General features: G+C 40.6%; 2 protein-coding genes and 1 non-coding gene across 3 annotated transcripts; 1 reads left to right on the plus strand and 2 right to left on the minus strand.

Annotated features, from left to right (window-relative positions):
* The first annotated feature begins 235 nt into the window (after window positions 1-235).
* TRNAR-CCU (transfer RNA arginine (anticodon CCU)) lies at window positions 236-308 on the plus strand. The gene has a single exon. It is a non-coding gene; the product is annotated as a tRNA-Arg (tRNA).
* A 2,920-nt stretch (window positions 309-3,228) lies between these two features.
* Window positions 3,229-6,142, minus strand: LOC107779244 (laccase-4-like). Its single transcript, XM_016599640.2, has 6 exons — window positions 5,962-6,142; window positions 5,674-5,825; window positions 5,296-5,540; window positions 5,024-5,152; window positions 3,863-4,780; window positions 3,229-3,604 (listed from the first exon to the last, which is right to left on the minus strand). Exons 1-6 carry the CDS (start codon window positions 6,055-6,057, stop codon window positions 3,474-3,476), a joined length of 1,671 nt encoding a protein of 556 aa, XP_016455126.1. The 5' UTR covers window positions 6,058-6,142; the 3' UTR covers window positions 3,229-3,473.
* A 625-nt stretch (window positions 6,143-6,767) lies between these two features.
* LOC107779249 (lachrymatory-factor synthase-like) lies at window positions 6,768-8,346 on the minus strand. The gene is made up of 2 exons (XM_016599644.2): window positions 7,859-8,346; window positions 6,768-7,731 (listed from the first exon to the last, which is right to left on the minus strand). Exons 1-2 carry the CDS (start codon window positions 7,865-7,867, stop codon window positions 7,225-7,227), a joined length of 516 nt encoding a protein of 171 aa, XP_016455130.1. The 5' UTR covers window positions 7,868-8,346; the 3' UTR covers window positions 6,768-7,224.
* Window positions 8,347-18,493: the final 10,147 nt, after the last annotated feature.

Genomic DNA, 18,493 nt, shown 5'->3' on the forward strand with positions numbered 1-18,493 from the left:
GGATTGAGCTCTGGGTTCATAATAAATTTCACTTTGCAATAAGAAAGGTAATTTAGAGCGTGTTTGCATAGTAAACTTACTTTATTTGCATTATAAACATGAATATAGTTTATAGCCACATAATCTTACTCTGCCTTAAAAGTAGAGTTGCCTTTTTTATACAAGTAATTCTTTCCTTATGTTAATCGCTTATTAGAATTAAATTAATTGCAGATGTGAGAATGTAAACAGATAAGCGCCTGTAGCTCAGTGGATAGAGCGTCTGTTTCCTAAGCAGAAGGTCGTAGGTTCGACCCCTACCTGGCGCGATGCGTTTTGGTTACAGCTTTTCCTAACTCAGCCTTTTCTTTTCTGTGCAGAACTATTGCCCCTGTAATGGTAAAAATTGCATGGGTTAACTTGTATCCGCTTTGTTTTTCGTTTGCATCCATACTCGTTTTTGTGTTAAAAGTATTTTAAAAAGATGATTTTGCCCTTCTTTAGTAAAACACTACTTTCTCTCCAAGTATACGGCATATTGTCTCTTGTCTATGTCTCTCTCTCCTTTTTCGCGGTTTTGATTTGTTCTTCTCTGAAATCAGTCTCTCTCTCCTTTTTCGCGGTTTTGATTTGTTCTTCTCTGAAATCAAACGATTTTCGGCATTGCATTCTGCTTGTTTTTGCAACTGTTTCTTCCCCAACAACATTAAGTATAATCACAGGTACAATTTTAATGGTTCCTTTAGTACATTGCATTAACTTTGTATGGGGTTTTATTTTAGGATTAGTTATGATTTAATTATTAGATTTTTTGTTGATAGTAATCTTAGTTGAATCGTTTTCCTTTTTTTATTTGTGCTAAAATAGTTTCCTAGGGTTTTACTTTGATTAGTGCATTAGTTTTGTAGGTTTTACTTTTACGATTAGCGTTTTTAGGTTTTTCGAAATTGTGTTTGTGTTTTTGATAAAAATTCTATATATTCTTCAGTGATTTTTGGAGACGTTGAAATTTTTTAAAACTTTGAGACTCAAATAGATAATGTTATTAAAGTGTGAAGTTTATAATATTTCAAGGATAACTTAATTCTAGGAGCTGAAGTTTTGTAAAGTATGTTTTGTCTGTAGTTTTTGTTTTGTTTTTGATGAAATTCAGCATTATTGGAGTTTAATTTGTGTTCTATATTTGTGAAATAACAACATATTTTGGCTGGAGTTTTTGTTCTGTAATTGCTCAGATCGGTTTAACTACCGTGCTTAATAGAAGGGGAACCACGATTTGAAGGGTTTAATTGCAACTTTCTTGACTCCTGCACAACAAGAGAAGCTGAATAATGGTACATTTCAATATATCATGGCTATGGAGAATTTTCATTGCAGCATGAAGTTGGTTCATTATTTGATTCTTTCTCGCGTATTCACCAATGATCGAGATTCCATTAGTTTCAAGATTTTTGGTTGTGATGTGTCCTTCAGCCTTGAAGACTTTCACATTATGTGCGGTTTGAGGATCACATCACATAATGTTGAAAAACGAATTAAACGAGAGAGTAATATTTTGAAGCACTATTTTGGAAAGTCTAAGGGTGTGACCTTAAAGGACATTTGAGAGTAAATGATACGGAATCAAATTAAAAAGGATGATGTGAATTTCAAACACGTATGCGAGAGTGATTAAGGTGATGTGAAGCTTATGAAAATTCTTATTGTGGAGTCTATTTTGTTCGGAAGAAAGAATGAATCAACTGTGTTGGAGTAGTATGCAGCTATTGTTGAAGACGATGAAACTTGTCTTAATTATCCTTGGGGTAATGCGTCTTATGAGAAGCTTATTACCTCAATGAAACATGCTTTGGACAACAAGGACAAAAATAATTCAACTGAGTATACTGTAGGCAGATTTTCATATCCACTATTTGTTTGGTTCTATAAGCGCTTCCCAGAAATTCGGGATAAATATTTAAAAGATGACGACTACCTTGATGTCCCTCAAGTTCCCACGATATTACGTTATACATCTTTGGGAGAGCATAAATTTAAAGAACTTCATAAGGATTACTTCAGTAATCATGGTGTAAGTTAATGTTCTTTATTTTTCCTTTTTTTTTTGTAGTTTTGTTAATATGTTGACGTATCAATTTTATTTTATTTTTGATAATATACTTTATTGCATTAAACTGAAATATCGGGCATTTAGGTTATTGGAGATAATTCCTACCGAAGAGGAATTGAATTTAATGCCTTTAATTGGACAATTACCATGAAGCCGCATTCGTTCGAAGGTACTGAATTCGGTTCCTTCAACTAGTGAATCACCACGTAGTCGGAGTCGATCAAAAGAAACCAATCAAACTCTTGTAATTGGAGAATCACCTCGTACCTAGAGTCGTTCTAAATATTCTATAACGACGTTTGATGATGAATTAGTTAACAGAATATGTCGTGTAATTTTTTTTTTTTTTTTTGTGTTTAATCTGAAGTTTTTCATACTATTTTTTGCTTAATTATAGGATGTTTTATGTGATGTTTTTGTTATGTATTTTGCTGAACTTCAGCAATGGCTTTTGAGCTGAAGTTTTTGTTCTGTGTTTTGTAAAGCTACAACATGTTTTGTCTGCAGTTTTTGTTCTGGTTGTGATGAACTTTAACATTCTAGGAACTTAAGTTTTGTTTTGTGTTTGTAAAAGTATAGTATGTTTTGTCTGCAGTTTTTATTTTGTTTTTGATGAACTTCAGCATTCTTTGGAGTTGAAGTTGTGTTCTGTATTTGCTTAACTTTAGTATTCTTAGAGTTGAAGTTTTGTTCTGTATAAGCTGAACTTCAACATTCTTAGAGCGTATGTTTCCTAAGCAGAAGGTCGTAGGCTCGACCCCTACCTGGCACGATAGCTTTTTTGTTACAGCTTTTCCTAACTTGGCGTTTTATTTTCTGTGCAGAACTATTGCCCCTATAATCGCCTGTTTATTAGGTAAAAATATAAAGTTTGGAGTCTATTACGGGATCCTTTTAAATCTATGGGCCAGTCGGACCTGAGCATTTAAAGGGCATTTGGATGCACGAAACATTCTTAATCATTGAGGGGTTTGGGGCAGGCTGCACAACCTTAATCTACAGCTCGAAGGCTCCGCTCGTAGGGCATCTAAATTGTATTCACTAAGCCCTAGTAGAATAGAGAGGAATCACTACGTTTTTTTTTTTTTTGTTTAATTAGACAGATGTAAGTGGCTTATTTTGGTACAAAGGCAGCTAGATTTATGTGAAATTCCCAAGAGCATCTTCAAGATACATTGCACTATACATGGCAGTCAATTACAAAAAATAATCAAGATTGAAGTTGTGTTTCACCAAAAGACTCAAGAGACTTCTCCTCGTACATCTTCCAAAACGATCAAACTTGTGGTCCTAAACATTTTATTCACTCAACTAGTTGAACTTCACAACTGACTTCTGTGAAGCTTTCATTTCCAATTCGTATGTCAATTTGGTGAAATTTTCTTTAGCATTTTGGAAGATCACTTGGAGGAGGTAGGATTGATTGATTAGGGCCTTTTCCATTTTCCACCAGGAATCCCATCTTAAGTCCCCATGTTGTATGAACCTCCAAATGACAGTGCATAAACCAAACACCTACACATCAAATATTCAGATTACAAACAAATGAAAATCCACTCTAACCATAAAAAATGAAAGTAAAGTTTATTATTTCTGTGAATGACGGGTTCAGACCCTTGGAGCAACAGTAAAGTTGCCGTGTGACCTATATGTCATGGGTTCGAGCAATGGAAGCAGCCACACCCCTTGTCATGCGGCCCTTCCCGTACCCTGTGTGGGTGCATTGTGCATCGGGTTGCCCTTTATAAAATGAAAGTAAAAAAGAAATTTTACCAGGATTATCTGCTCGGAATCTAATGGCAGTCCATCCAGCAGTTGGTACACTCATAGTATTCCTCTCAACTGGATCCACAAGGTTGAACTTCTTTGGATCATTTTTAGGATCATAATTTCCAACTCCTTTCCCAACTACAAAGAAATTAAATCCGTGTAGATGTGTTGGATGGCTCTCTGGTGCTATGATAGAAGTTCCTTGGAGCACTACCTGGACAGTTGAATTAAATTCAACTTTGTAAACTTTTGTACCATTTTGTGTCTGCAAATTTGTTGGTGGAGTGCCAGTATAGTTGAAAGGTATTGATGGATTTCCAGGGAAATCCGCGGTGTAGACACCACTTATATTATAATAATGTGCTTGGAGGATAGCAGTAGTAGGCATGACAAAGGTAACATTATTGATAGCTGCCACAACTCTGCTTCCATTTTGGCAAGTAGCGCAAGGATTAACACCAATACCCATAGTTAGAAGCAACGAATGATCAATTGTCAATGGAACATTAGCAGGGTATTTTTTCGAGTTTAGGCTCCGTAGGGAGTCTACAAAAATGTTGGTTACTGGGGTAGCATTTCGAGAGGGAATGGTAGTGAGAGCAGTAGGGGAAAGTGCATCAGTTCCTAGATAGTGGACTGTTCCGGTTGCAGTTAGATTATCAGTGGCAACTATGGTGTCCATAAAAGGAGAAACGGCTATTAAGTACTTTCCAGCACTCTGATCAGCAGTGAGAATGGCGTTTGTTGTCTGTCCTGGAGCGATGAAAATGGTGTCCGTCTTGAAGGGTTTAACGTAAGATGCATCGACCTCAACAACAGTCAAATTGTGCCCTGCAATCTTGAAAAAGAGCTCTTCGTTCAATGCTGCATTAATGATACGGAGCAAGTAGGTCTTGCCACTCTCCACATGTAGGGTGTAACCTGCATAATCCCGGTCAGCAGATATCATTTTGATCCTTCATCAGGCCATCAAGTGCATATAATCTTTATCTTTGGTACATTATAACATCATAGTTCGATCTTGATACGATGGAAAAGCTGCCTGAATAGTTAGTAAGTTATCCTGTATAATTTTCATGGATTTTTCTGCATGACATTATTTGAAAAGAGGAATATCTCTAAATTTATTTGATTATCGTACATAAACAAGACTTAGTAAAGTACCCTTTGAAGAACAATTTGGTGCAGGTCCAGGATGGCCATTGATGGTGTGTGCATCTGATACATTGGGAGCCACTCCCATTTTCATTGCTTGGTTGATTACTGCCTCAACATCTGAACTCCACCATTCTCCTGCAATTCAAGACTTCCATTAGAAAAAAACAACTAAATTGTCCCTGATGTTTAAATATATAGCATGGATCATCTGCTTTTCTGCATATATTAGCTACAAGCAGAGACCATAGCAAACTGGAGTAAAAGGAATTTAATGTTACCTAATATTATAATTTCTTCCTTTTCTGGCTTGGGGAATGGATAAGGAACGCGCCGTTTGGGCAAGATGACGATGGCACCATGTACCGTTGCCCTTTGCCAGTTGATATGTGCATGCCAAAGAAGGGTACCTCTTTGCCCAGTGAGGGTGAAGTTGTAGAGATAGCTTTGCCCTGTCTGTATTGGGCATTGAGTAATATATGCTGGTCCGTCCGACCATCCTGTCCGAAGTTGTCTGACTCCATGCCTGAAATTTCCCCATTACGAGTTTAGCATCACATTATGACCTTGTTTGTTTATGTCATATTTATATGATCCGCGATAAAGTCAGTTGTTGTTTTTTCCCATTTAAGATGGCTAAAATAGTTGATTTATCATACCAATGGATGGTAACATTGTCTTGGACATGGTTGACAACCCTTACAAGCACTGTATCATCTTCTCTAGCATAGAGAGTTGGCCCTGGAAATTTTCCATTTACAGTGATAATAGGCTTAGTTGCACACAATCTTGTTGCATTTTTCCTCACCACCTACATAAAGTAGCACAATGCTGAAAAACTTTTCTGTATCCCCAAATCTTAAGTTTGAATTTTCCTAGTTGTAACTCATTTTAACAGATTATGGAAAATAAAAATATATGTACCATATTCTATGCAGTGAACTTACAGTGAACTTGTAATGACGAACAATCGACTCCACAAATGCAGGAAAAAATGAAGTTGCAAGAGCCACCAGAACAACAGCTTGAACCAAAGATGCCATGCCAGTACTACACTGGCTTTCGTCTTGCCTTTTTTCCTGTTTGTTTATCTGTGTCTAAGTGTCACTCCTTTTACAAAGAATTGACCAAGATGACAATATAAAGGAATAGAGTATATTGATGCTACGTCATTTTACCTGGTTAGGTGAGTGAACAAGTCCAGGTATGCACATTTTGCCTCAAAGTTTTCTTGCATATTACATAAAGTAGTCTTTTGATCTATGAATCCAGGCTCTTTTGACATATACGAGATCAGTTATTCTTCTTTGAAATCATACCATCTCACTCTCAGAGTACGTATTCCAGCACATATATATTTGGGTCAAATTCGTGGTTGATTGTTCAACTGTTTCAGTCACTTTGCATTTAAACAGAAGCAATGTTGATGATATGTTTGAATGTGGATAGTTACTTGGAGAACGTATTTAAGGAAAACAACTCTAGTTTGTATTCCATTCTTAAACAGTAGACAAGATCAGACCCTTCTATTCCTTCGAGAAGTCAGATACATTAGTACAATAGCCTCAACTGAACCTAGTATTTTCGACATAAATATATACATGAAAAACTACTAAACTTTCAACAAATATTAAATTCTACACTTATAATATCAAAGTACAAGTTCAGTCTCTGACGAGGACCATAGTGCACAATGGTCTGTACATACTATTTCATCTAGAAGGTTGTTACTTGTTAGTGATGAAGCAGCCTATTAGTTGAAAAATAGTTTTCATTGATATTAGGAAAATCCTTCTACAATTGCGGTTTAAATGAGGATTTGCTGGAAAATTAGATGTGTAATACAGTAACAGCTCATCCCTTGGTCCCCACCCACCTCCCCTAAAAATCAACTTTTGTTCTCCTTTTTATCTTTAATGAAAAACAACAAAATTGGAAGATAAGCTACAACAACTCTCTCTCTTTCGGTATTTTAAAAGTAAAATGAATTCAGGGAACAAAAGGCATTTGAATCTTTTCAGATTGGAGTTGTCCAGGCATAGGGAACCATCTGGAACTGGATAATACTAAACTTAAACCATAGAATAATTATAGCCAAGAGGAAGATTAGATTATTTTAGGCTCAGAATAAAAAACTGAACAACCTCTAAATTGACATATTATTGATTTTGGCTGCTGTTAAAGTAGCTAAAATAATATGTTAAAGCAATTTACTCTCCAGTACACTCATTTTTGAGAGGAGGCAATGCATCAATAGCAAACTTAATTCTATTAATACAAGATTTATAAAGAAATCCCAAGTAATCTATAATTGTGTCCTCAGAGGAACCTTCCAGTGGATTTATTTCAAATGTCCAGTTAACAAGAGTTGTATTATCTTCATAATCAAAGAGTTTTAGTGAATTTGTTGATCCATCAAAACCAACATTGCTTGCTTCCATTTTGTAAACATAACTATGTGATGAAATGTGCATAGAAATTAGTCTTTCCTTAATCCAGGACCTGTCTCCATCCTTTTCAGGGAACATGAAACCAGAAACTAGCCGAACGTAGCCTGGAATTCCTTCTTCTCCAGCTAAATCAGTGCATCTTTCCACCATTGGCATCCATTCAGATAGTTTACTACTTTGCGATACTAACTTCCACACTTGGTCTATTGGACCCTCTACTAAGCCTCCTACTGATCCGCGCCATTTCTCGTTTCCTGCCTCATTTTTCTGTAGAAAATTCGAACAGTTAACAGATGAACGTTAACTATTAAGTATATAGCAACAAGAAATAGAATAACAACAAACTCAACAGAGGAGTTAATAAGAGAACCAAATGATGTGCTGAGTGTTGTACCATTTCCATCTGTTTCTTCAGTCAGCCGCTTTTCTGGAAACTAGCAGATCCAGCAGGTGCCTTTGGTCTGGTTTGCTAAACAACGTACCGATCGACTCCCTTAAGGAGAAGGTTTCAAGTAACCTGCCAAGAACTGCTGCTACTTAATGATAGTGTAATAAGTTCCAAAGTTTTCTCGTTATGGTATCCTAAGAAACAATGAAATCTTTGGAGTTTGGACTATGTTTTTGACATTAAAATTAGATAACTTCAAGGACAAGTTTCTTAGGTACTATCAACACTTAAAGTACCCAACACCTGAAGTACGGTACTTCCAATGTTTAACAGGAGGATTGAAGAAATAGTCAATAATACGGTCGAAATAGATTTCGGCTTTCGCATGTCTGATCGAGTTCGAATGATAATCGATCGAAGTCAAACTTCGAGATGGATTTCGAAGATGGAACAAACAAGTTTCGAACCCGAGAGGCCGATCAATGTCGAGTTCGATATTGTTATCGAGCTCGAATCCAAATCAAACTATGATGCAGAGTAAAGCTATCAAGCTCATGATCCAGAGACCAACCAACATTGACCCCGAATCAATTCAAGGGTGCGAGTCAGAATCGAGCTTAAACCAAAGATAAAGAACTCGAGTTAGAATCGGGCTCAAGCCGAGATCAAGAGCCAGAGTCAGATCGGACTCACAGACAAAAGCCGTTGCAATCCCACTAAGATGAGAGAATCTTGGTAGGAGTTGTGGAAAAACTGATTTATCATAGATCTCTCACTGAGTATTTTTTAATTATATTTAAAGTAAGATCCCTCTACTATAAAAAGGAAGTTTTATCATTTCTAGAAAGACAGTTTTTTGGAGCTCACATTGTAATTCAAGCACCATATTCTCTTATATTCGAGAATTATTCTTTTAAGCCTCATAAACTGATTCATCTTGCTTAGTCCCAAAAAATCGCTTTCGTTACAACTGTGTTTATTTTGTCTTCTCTGCGGTCCATATTTGATATTTCCTTTTATCGTTACAATTTGTATTGAGCTATATTACATATCCTTAGAACTACGAATAAATTCAACTATAGAGTTTTTCGGATAAACAGTTTGGCGCCCACCGTGGGGCTAAGGATAACAGTGGTTATTTGATACGAATCTGAAAAAACACGCCATTGTGTTTTGCGTTTGTTTCCGAAAATATCTTAAATTTCGGATTAGCTACGACTAACCATCAATCAAATGGCTTCACCAATCGATAACGGGGCCGGTCTTCAAGACGAAAACAACAACTTGACACCCAGTACTGAAAGACCACTTGTAAACGCCGTTGGAGCTGGAATCGGAGCGCCAGTTGATATCAATTCGCATGTAGCCATCGAGGCGAACTTACATGCTGAACCCGAGAATAACATCCATGGTGGCACTCGGTCTGCGGCTCGAGATACCCATAACGTCGAGGAAAACGGCATTAGCTTGCATATGATTTTCGAAATGTTGCAAGCCCAACAGGCAGCAATAGCTCAGTTGCAGAGCCAAACCCAGCTACAAAGCAGGCCGGAGCCCAATCCACCCCGAAAAATCACCCACAGAACGGAACCAGCCATAGTAAAGTCAAATGAACAAGAATCGGGGACTACTCCCGAAATTGCTAAATTGCTCGAGGAACTCACAAAGCGAGTCGAAGCCAACAATAAAAAAGTAGAAACTTATAACTCTAGGGTCGATAAGATCCCGGGAGCTCCACCAATGATAAAAGGGTTGGATTCAAAAAAAATCATGCATAAAACCTTTTTCCTCGAGCGCAGCCCCGAAACCAATCCCCAAAAACTTCCGTATGCCCGAAATTCCCAAATATAATAGAACGACCGATCCCAACGAGCACGTCACTTCTTACACATGTGTCATCAAGGACAATGATTTAGAAGACGATGAAATAAAACTGTGTTGTTAAAAAAATTCGGACTCGTTCGCCATGTTAGCAGATTCTTTTGTGAAAGCATATAAAAGTCGCAACAAGGAAATCAGACCTCTTCAAGGTAAGACAAAAGGATAAAGAGATGCTGAGGGAGTTCGTATCTCGTTTTCAAATGGAACGAATGGACTTGCCACCAGTCACAGACGATTGGGCTATTCAGGCTTTCACTCAAGGTTTGAACGAGCGAAGTTCGACGGCTTCACGACGATTAAAGCATAACCTGATCGAATGCCCAGCCATCACATGGGCCGACGTGCACAATTGGTACCAATCAAAAATTAGGGTCGAAGATGATCAATTGGGGTCTGAACCCGATGTTCGAAGGGATACTAATCGAGAACGAGGTCCGATCGGGGATCGATACTAACCGTACAATGGAATCCACAGAGTCAGTGAATCGAGACATAACCTCAGGCAAAATAACAAAAGAAGTGATCGAGGTCAAGGGTCCCGGGGGCTGACGAACAGAAGCAGGTTCGATAGGCCTGCCGAATCTAAGGAAGCACCTCGGTTATCGGAATATAACTTCGTGTCGGCTATCGAACGCATCAAAGACACTAAATGGCCTCGACCTATGCAGACCGATCCTGTCCAGAGGAATCCCAATCAAATGTGCGAATATCATGGCACCCATGGCCACAGATCGGAAGATTGCAGGCAACTAAGAGAGGAAGTAGCCCGGTTATTTAACAAAGGGAACCTTCGAGAATTTTTGAGTGATAGGGCGAAGAACCATTTTAAAAATAGGGATTTCGGTAAGCAAAACGAACAAGAAGAACCACAGCACGCCATTCACATGATCATCGGCGGCGCCGATACCCCTCAGGGACCAATGCTTAAACGCACTAAAACATCGATTGTGAGAGAAAAGCGATCTCGAACTCAAGATTACACACCCATAGGAACTTTGTCCTTCAATGATGAAGATGCAGAAGGAGTCATACAACCTCATAATGATGCACTGATAATATCCGTACTCATGAATAAAACTAAAGTTAAGCATGTGTTGATTGATCCAGGTAGCTCGGCCAGCATTATCAGATTGAAGGTCGTAGAACAGCTCGGCCTGCAGGACCAGATCGTACCCACAACCCTGGTTCTAAACGGATTCAATATGGAATATGAAACTACCAAAGGTGAGATAATTCTACCAATAAACGTGGCCGGAACCATCCAAGAAACTAAGTTCCACGTGATCGAAGGCGACATGAGATACAATGCCCTTTTCGGAAGGTCCTGGATCCACAACATGAGAGCTGTACCTTCGACCCTACACTGGGTCCTCAAATTCCCCACATCGAGAGGAGTCAAAACAGTGTACGGAGAACAACCAGCCGCAAGAGAAATGTTCGCCGTCGAGGAAGCGAAACCAATATCCTCGCCTTCGCCAGTAAATGGATCGGGCTCAGAAGGGGAACGAGATACCAAATAGCAATCACAGACATCGGCTTCGACCCAACCAAATAACCAGAAGATCGAAGAAGATGATGATCAGAGGATCCCTCGATCCTTCATGATTCCCGATGACTCTGACGCCACCAAATCGAAAATTGAGGAACTGGAGCAAGTCACACTAATCGAGCACTGGCCCGAACGAAAGGTATACCTGGGAACGGGGTTGAGCCCCGAACTCAGGAAGAAACTTATTCAATTTCTTATCGATAATATTTATTGCTTTGACTGGTCCCATCTAGATATAACAGGGATCCCTCCGGACATAACGACGCATCGGCTAAGCTTGGACCCTAAGTTCAAACCGGTGAAGCAAAAGAGAAGACCACAGTCCGAGGTAAAACACACATTCATAAAAGACGAGGTAACCAAACTTCTCAAGATAGGGTCCATTCGGGAGGTGAAATATCCCGAATGGTTAGCCAATATAGTTGTAGTGCCTAAAAAAGGGAACAAACTTAGAATGTGTGTGGACTATAAGGATTTGAACAAAGCATGCCCCAAAGATTCTTTTCTGCTGCCCAACATCAATTGCATGATCGATGCCACGGCCGGTCACGAGATTCTCACATTTCTCGATGCCTATTCCAGGTATAATCAAATCCAGATGAACTCGGAGGACCAGAAAAAGACTTCATTTGTCACCAGATATGGAACATATTGTTATAATGTGATGCCCTTCGGGCTAAACAATGTAGGGGCTACTTACCAACGCCTAGTAAATAAAATGTTCGAAGAATAAATAAGTAAATCAATGGAAGTTTATATTGATGACATGCTAGTTAAGTCCATGTGCGCAGAGGACCATCTGACCCATTTGCAGGAAACGTTCAAGATTTTGAGGAAATACAACATGAAGCTCAACCCCGAAAAATGTGCTTTCGGGGTTGGTTCGGGCAAGTTCCTCGGCTTCATGGTGTCAAATTGGGGAATCGAGATTAACCCCGATAAAATCAAGGCCATCAAAGACATCACCATCGTGGACAGCGTGAAAGCTGTACAAAGGCTAACGGGACGGATTGCAGCCTTAGGCCGATTCATTTCGAGATCATCAGATCGAAGTCTTTTTCTCTCTACTGAAAAAGAAGAACGATTTCGCTTGAACCTCAGAATGCCAACAAGTATTAAAGGAACTAAAACAATATCTGTCGATCCTACCACTACTTCACACTCCAAAAACAGACGAAAAACTTTGCTTGTACTTGGCAGTATCGAAAATCGCAGTAAGCGGTGTCCTAGTTCGGGAAGAGCAAGGTACGCAATTTCTCATTTATTATATAAGTCGAACCTTAGGAGAAGCAGAAACTAGATATCCGCACCTAAAAAAGTTGGCACTTGCACTGATAAGCGCCTCTAGAAAGTTACGATCATACTTTCAATGTCACCCCATATGCGTATTAACGACTCACCCACTTCGTAATATTTTTCACAAGCCCGAACTATCAGGCCGATTGGCCAAATGGGCTGTCAAACTCAGTGGGTACGATATCGAATATCAACCCCGTACGTCCATCAAGTCTCAAATTTTAGCAGACTTCATGGCCGATTTCACGCCAACCCTCATACCCGAAGTCGAAAAAGAACTCCTGTTGAAATCGGGTACGTCATCGAGGGTATGGACCCTTTTTACGAACGGGGCTTCTAACGTGAAAGGGTCCGGGCTAGGCATAGTTTTAAAGCCACCCACGGGTAACACTATTAGGCAATCTATTAAAACTACCAGGTTGACTAACAACGAGGCCGAGTATGAGGCCATGATTACAGGTCTCAAGCTAGCTAAAAACTTGGGAGCAAAAGTCATTAAAGCCAAATGTGACTCTTTGTTGGTGGTAAGTCAAGTAAACAAAACTTTCGAAGTTCGAGAAGATAAAATGCAAAGGTATTTGGACAAACTACATGTCACTTTGCACGTGAGGTCACACCGAATTACTTCTACGAGCTTAACCTGGGATTGGAGAAATAAGTATATTGAATACTTAAAGAACGGAAAGCTCCCATCAGACCCTAAAGATTCAAGGGCCCTGCGGACTAAAGCTGCTCGATTCACGTTGGCTTCAGATGGAACGCTATACCGAAGGATATTCGATGGACCATTGGCAATATGCTTGGGTCCAGGAGATACCGATTACATCCTACGTAAGGTGCACGAGGGTACTTGTGGGAATCACTCCGGTGCCGATCCATTAGTCCGAAAAATAATCAGGGCAAGGTATTATTGGATCGATATGGGAAAAGATGCGAAGGAATTTGTTCGAAAATGTGACAAATGTCAAAGGTTTGCACTAATGATCCATCAACCCGGAGAGCAACTTCACTCAGTCCTATACCCATGGCCGTTCATGAAATGGGGAATGTATATCGTCGGCCCTCTGCCATCGACCCCAGGTAAAGCTAAATTCATTTTATTTATGACTGGCTATTTTTCTAAATGGGTTGAAGCACAGGCGTTCGAGAAAGTAAGAGAGAGAGAGAGAAGTTATAGATTTTATCTGGGATCATATCGTATGTCGATTCGGGATACCCGCAGAAATAGTATGTGACAATGGGAAATAATTTGTTGGCAGCAAAGTGACGAAATTCTTCGAAGATCACAAAATAAGAAGGATATTATCAACACCATATCACCCCAGTGGGAATGGAAAGGCCGAATCAACAAACAAAACTATCATTCAAAACCTAAAGAAGAGACTGAACGACGCTAAAAGAAAGTGGAGAGAAATCCTACCCGAAGTCCTTTGGGCATATCGAACGATGTCAAAATCCAGTACGGGGGCAACCCCGTTCTCCTTAGTATATGGGTCCGAGGCATTGATACTAGTCGAAGTCGGCGAACCCAGTACCAGATTTTGATACATGACAGAAGAATCAAATAACGAGGCTATGAACATTAGCCTCGAATTATCGGACGAAAAACGAGAAGTTGCTCTCGTCCAATTGGCCGCCCAAAAGCAACGACTCAAAAAATATTATAATCGAAGAACCAAGCTCCGCCATTTTAAGCCCGGGGACTTAGTGCTAAGGAAAGTCACCCTCAATACCCGAAATTCGAACGAAGGAAAACTGGGACCGAACTGGGAAGGACCATATCAGGTTCTCGAGAACGTCGGAAAGGGATCATACGAGCTCGGCATTATAAAAGGCAAACAATTATCAAGCAATTGGAATGTGTCACATCTAAAACGATACTACTGCTAAGGTACAACCCTCCCATATTCCTTTACATTTCAAAACTGACCCCTGTAGAAGTCCGATCAGGAGCTAAGATGGATCCTTCAATACGAAGCCTTAAGATCTGAAAGCACGCGTTGCACTCTTTTTCCCTTAGACCGGTTTTATCCCAAATGGGTTTTTTGGCAAGGTTTTTAATGAGACAACCAATGATCGTGCTGCACTTACAACAGTATCCGAGGCCTTTTTACAATCGACCTCGAATACTGGGGAGGGGGGGCATTAGCCCTCAAATATATCAAGTTCTGATGCAAGAAAGTTATTTCGCAACAACGGGTTTCCAATAAGAAAAGTTGTAAGATCCAAATGGTCAAAACGAACCATGCTCATATAGTTGGCCCGAACCCAGACGCGAAACATGAACACATGTATAGTGACTTGCAAAGAAAGTTCTCCTCTTTACCAACATCTTATATCCAAGAAAAATTCCTCTATTTGGAGATTTATTATGCAAACAGAATTAAGATAAACTCGACCATTGCGCCTACAGGCTACTTTTATTTCGAGTTTGAGTAAGCACTCACTCGATCATTGAGCCTATGGGCTACATTACTTCGAGTTCGAATCATTCACTCGACTGCTAAGCCTACGAGCTACTTTTATTTCGAGTTCAAGCAAACAACTCACTCGACCATTATGCCTACGGGCTACTTTTATTTTGAGTTCGAGCAAATAACTCACTCGACCATTACGCCTACGGTCTACATTACTTCGAGTTCGAATCACTCACTCGACCATTAAGCCTATGGGCTACTTTTATTTCGAGTTCGAGCAAACACTCACTCGACCATTGCGCCTACGGGCAACATTACTTTGAGTTCGAATCATTCACTCGGCTGCTAAGCCTACGAGCTACTTTCATTCCGAGTTCGAGCAAACAACTCACTCGACCATTACGCCTACGGGCTATATTACTTCGAGTTCAAATCATTCACTTGACTACTAAGCCTACGGGCTACTTTTATTTTGAGTTCGAGCAAGCACTCACTCGACCATTGCGCCTACGGGCTACATTACTTCGAGTTTGAATCATTCACTCGACTAAGCCTACGGGCTACTTTTATTTTGAGTTCGAGCAAACAACTCACTCGACCATTACGCCTACAGGCTACTTTTATTTCGAGTTCGAGAAAATAACTCACTCGACCATTACGCCTACGGGATACATTACTTCGAGTTCGAATCACTCACTCGACCATTAAGCCTATGGGCTACTTTTATTTTGAGTTCGAGCAAGCACTCACTCGACCATTGCGCCTACGGGCTACATTACTTCGAGTTCGAATCATTCACTCGACTGCTAAGCCTACTGGCTACTTTCATTTCGTGTTCGAGCAAATAACTCACTCGACCATTACGCCTACGGGCTACTTTACTTCGAGTTCGAATCATTCACTCGACTATTAAGCCTACGGGCTACTTTTATTTCAAGTTCGAGCAAACACTCACTCGACCATTAAGCCTACGGGCTACTTTTATTTCGAGTTCGAATCATTTACTCGACTACTAAGCCTATGGGCTACTTTTATTTTGAGTTCGAGCAAGCACTCACTCAACCATTATGCCTACGGGCTATATTACTTCGAGTTCGAATCATTCACTCGACTACTAAGCCTACATGCTACTTTTATTTCGAGTTCAAGCAAGCACTCACTCGACCATTATGCCTACGGGCAATATTACTTCGAGTTCGAATCATTCACTCGACTACTAAACCTACGGGCTACTTTTATTTTGAGTTCAAGCAAGCACTCACTCGACCATTACGCCTACGGGCTATATTTCTTCGAGCTCAAATCATTGACTCAACTAATAAGCCTAAGGGCTACATCACTTCAAGTTTGAATAAGCGCTCGCTGGATTATAGAGTCTACGAAGTCCAAATTTGATTAAGTTGTTTAAATCCTTATGAAAACATTCATAAGGCGTGAATAAAGTCTTCACAAAACAGAAGCAAGTCGACAAAATTGTCTATATACAAAATTGTCTACATGATTGATTACAACGTAAAAATTAAGGGCTAAGCTTCCTGGTCATCCTCAGGAGCGGTCTCTTCTCTATCGGGCTCCCCCCCACCCCCGCGTTCTCGGATCCACTCTTACTCCCATCATCATCATCGTCATCGAAAACCAGGGCTTCAGCATAGGCTTCGAGTTCTTTGGCCCTTTTTATCTCTTCAGCGAGATCGAAACCACGAGCATGGATCTCCTCGAGGGTTTCCCTCCGAGATCGGCACTTAGCAAGTTCAGTGACCCAATGTGCTCGAGTATCGGCGGTCTCGGTTGCCTCTCTTTCTTGGACCTGGGCAGCTTCAGCATCGGCCCGATAGACGGCCACGAGTGCATCCGCATCAGCCTTTGCCTTTTCGACATCGAATTCAGCCTTGGCAAGTACAGAGGCCAACCGAGCCTCGAGCTCCTCTATTCTTCTTGCTTGAACCAGGCCTTTTTCCTTCATTCTCTGAAGTTGGGTTTCGGCTGATGATAACTGGGCTCGAGCAGTTTCTTTCTCTGAAGCAAAGCGGTCCATACCTTCTTTCCACTGCAAAGACTCCACTTTTATCACGTCGACCTCCCCACGAAGCTTCCCGATCATCTCAATTTTTTGCTGCAACTGTGCGACCGAAAAATTAGCCATCGTTCCGGTATCAAGCCCATAGGCTTTTAAAAGTATCATTACCTGCTCAGACAAATCGGTCGGATCTCGATAAGCCTTGGCCAACTCAGCTTGGAGGTCCTTTATTTCCTCTTCCCTCTGCCCTAAGAGAAGTTTTAGGGAGTTCCTCTCATCAGTAACTCGTTGAAGGTCGGCCTCGTATCGACGCAACTCATTTTGGGACCGAGAACATGCTTCTCGATGAACTGCTGCTGCCTACAAAGAAACCAAAAATGAAGTTAACGAAAAGTAAACATAAAGGTAGTACCGACAAAATAATTTTAAGGCTTACTTGATTCAAAGCCTGCCGCACCTTGTGAAAAAGATCTGATTCACTAGTACCGGCAACGTCCTCGATACCGGTAAACAGGTCACGAAAGGGATCCTCTCCATTGTGAGGCATGTCTAGATCGAGGGCCCCCAAAGCTTGGGCTTCCCGAATCACCCCTACAGAAAAAATGGGAAAGGTGGGCGAATCTTCGATTGATGCTGCCCCAAATGAATCACTTGGAGCATTCTCTTCGGTTCGAAGGGATTCAAGGGCCCCTTCAGACATATCCCCCATCTGTTGGCTCCGATGAGATGCGTCTTTGATCTCCGATAATTCAGGGATTCCACCCGAATCTTTCCCCGGTATATCCTCAGTTCGAGGCGGAGCCTCATGAAGCATCATCGATCCAGCTGTCGATGGGGCATCGGTGGTTCTCTTCGTTCGGGCAGCCAGCGCGGACCCATCATTTTCTTCTTCTTCTTCTTCTTCTTCTTCGTCCCTTAGACGCAAAACTGATTCCACGGTCAAAGGAATGGCATTCTTGTTCGGCTTACGAGCCGTCCTCTTCTTCGATTTTGGATCTTCGGGAACAGACACTCTTTTCCTTTTATTTCCCTTCACCGGCTTTGGGACATAAGCCAAAGTTTCTTCCTCGTTAGACAAGGGCCTCAAAACCGCATCTTTGCCCAAACCTGCATATGGAAAAGTTTATTAAAATATTTGGAAACCATCTCGTTCGAATTATCAAAGAGTACGAGAAAGGGGCTTACCATGATTATTGGCCTCCCACCGACCCTTTGACAAATCACGTCATGAGTGCTCGGCGTATGTGGAGGTCGAAACAAGAGCTCGTACCCAGTTCTTGAGATCGGGAACTGCTCTGGACATCCAGGGAACCGCTATATCACAAAAAGAAGAGTGTCGATCAGAAAAGAAATGAAAGAACAAAATAGAAGTAATAGCAGAATCACACTTACATTTCATATTCCACTTTTCGGGAAAGGGCATCTTTTCGGTCGGAATTAGGTCTGAAGTCCTCACTCGAACGAACCTGCCCATCCAGCCC

Source organism: Nicotiana tabacum, chromosome 4 (assembly GCF_000715075.1).
Source record: "Nicotiana tabacum cultivar K326 chromosome 4, ASM71507v2, whole genome shotgun sequence".
Taxonomy (NCBI): domain Eukaryota; kingdom Viridiplantae; phylum Streptophyta; class Magnoliopsida; order Solanales; family Solanaceae; genus Nicotiana; species Nicotiana tabacum.

Bases quoted from the DNA above. Each gene is read 5' to 3' on its own strand.
- LOC107779244 (XM_016599640.2), bottom strand. From the start codon at position 6,057: ATGGCATCTTTGGTTCAAGCTGTTGTTCTGGTGGCTCTTGCAACTTCA. The intron at 5,826-5,961 runs GTAAGTTCACTG...TACTTTATGTAG, and splicing joins TTCGTCATTACAAGTTCACT to GTGGTGAGGAAAAATGCAAC. The intron at 5,153-5,295 runs GTAACATTAAAT...CTTGAATTGCAG, and splicing joins GGAAGAAATTATAATATTAG to GAGAATGGTGGAGTTCAGAT.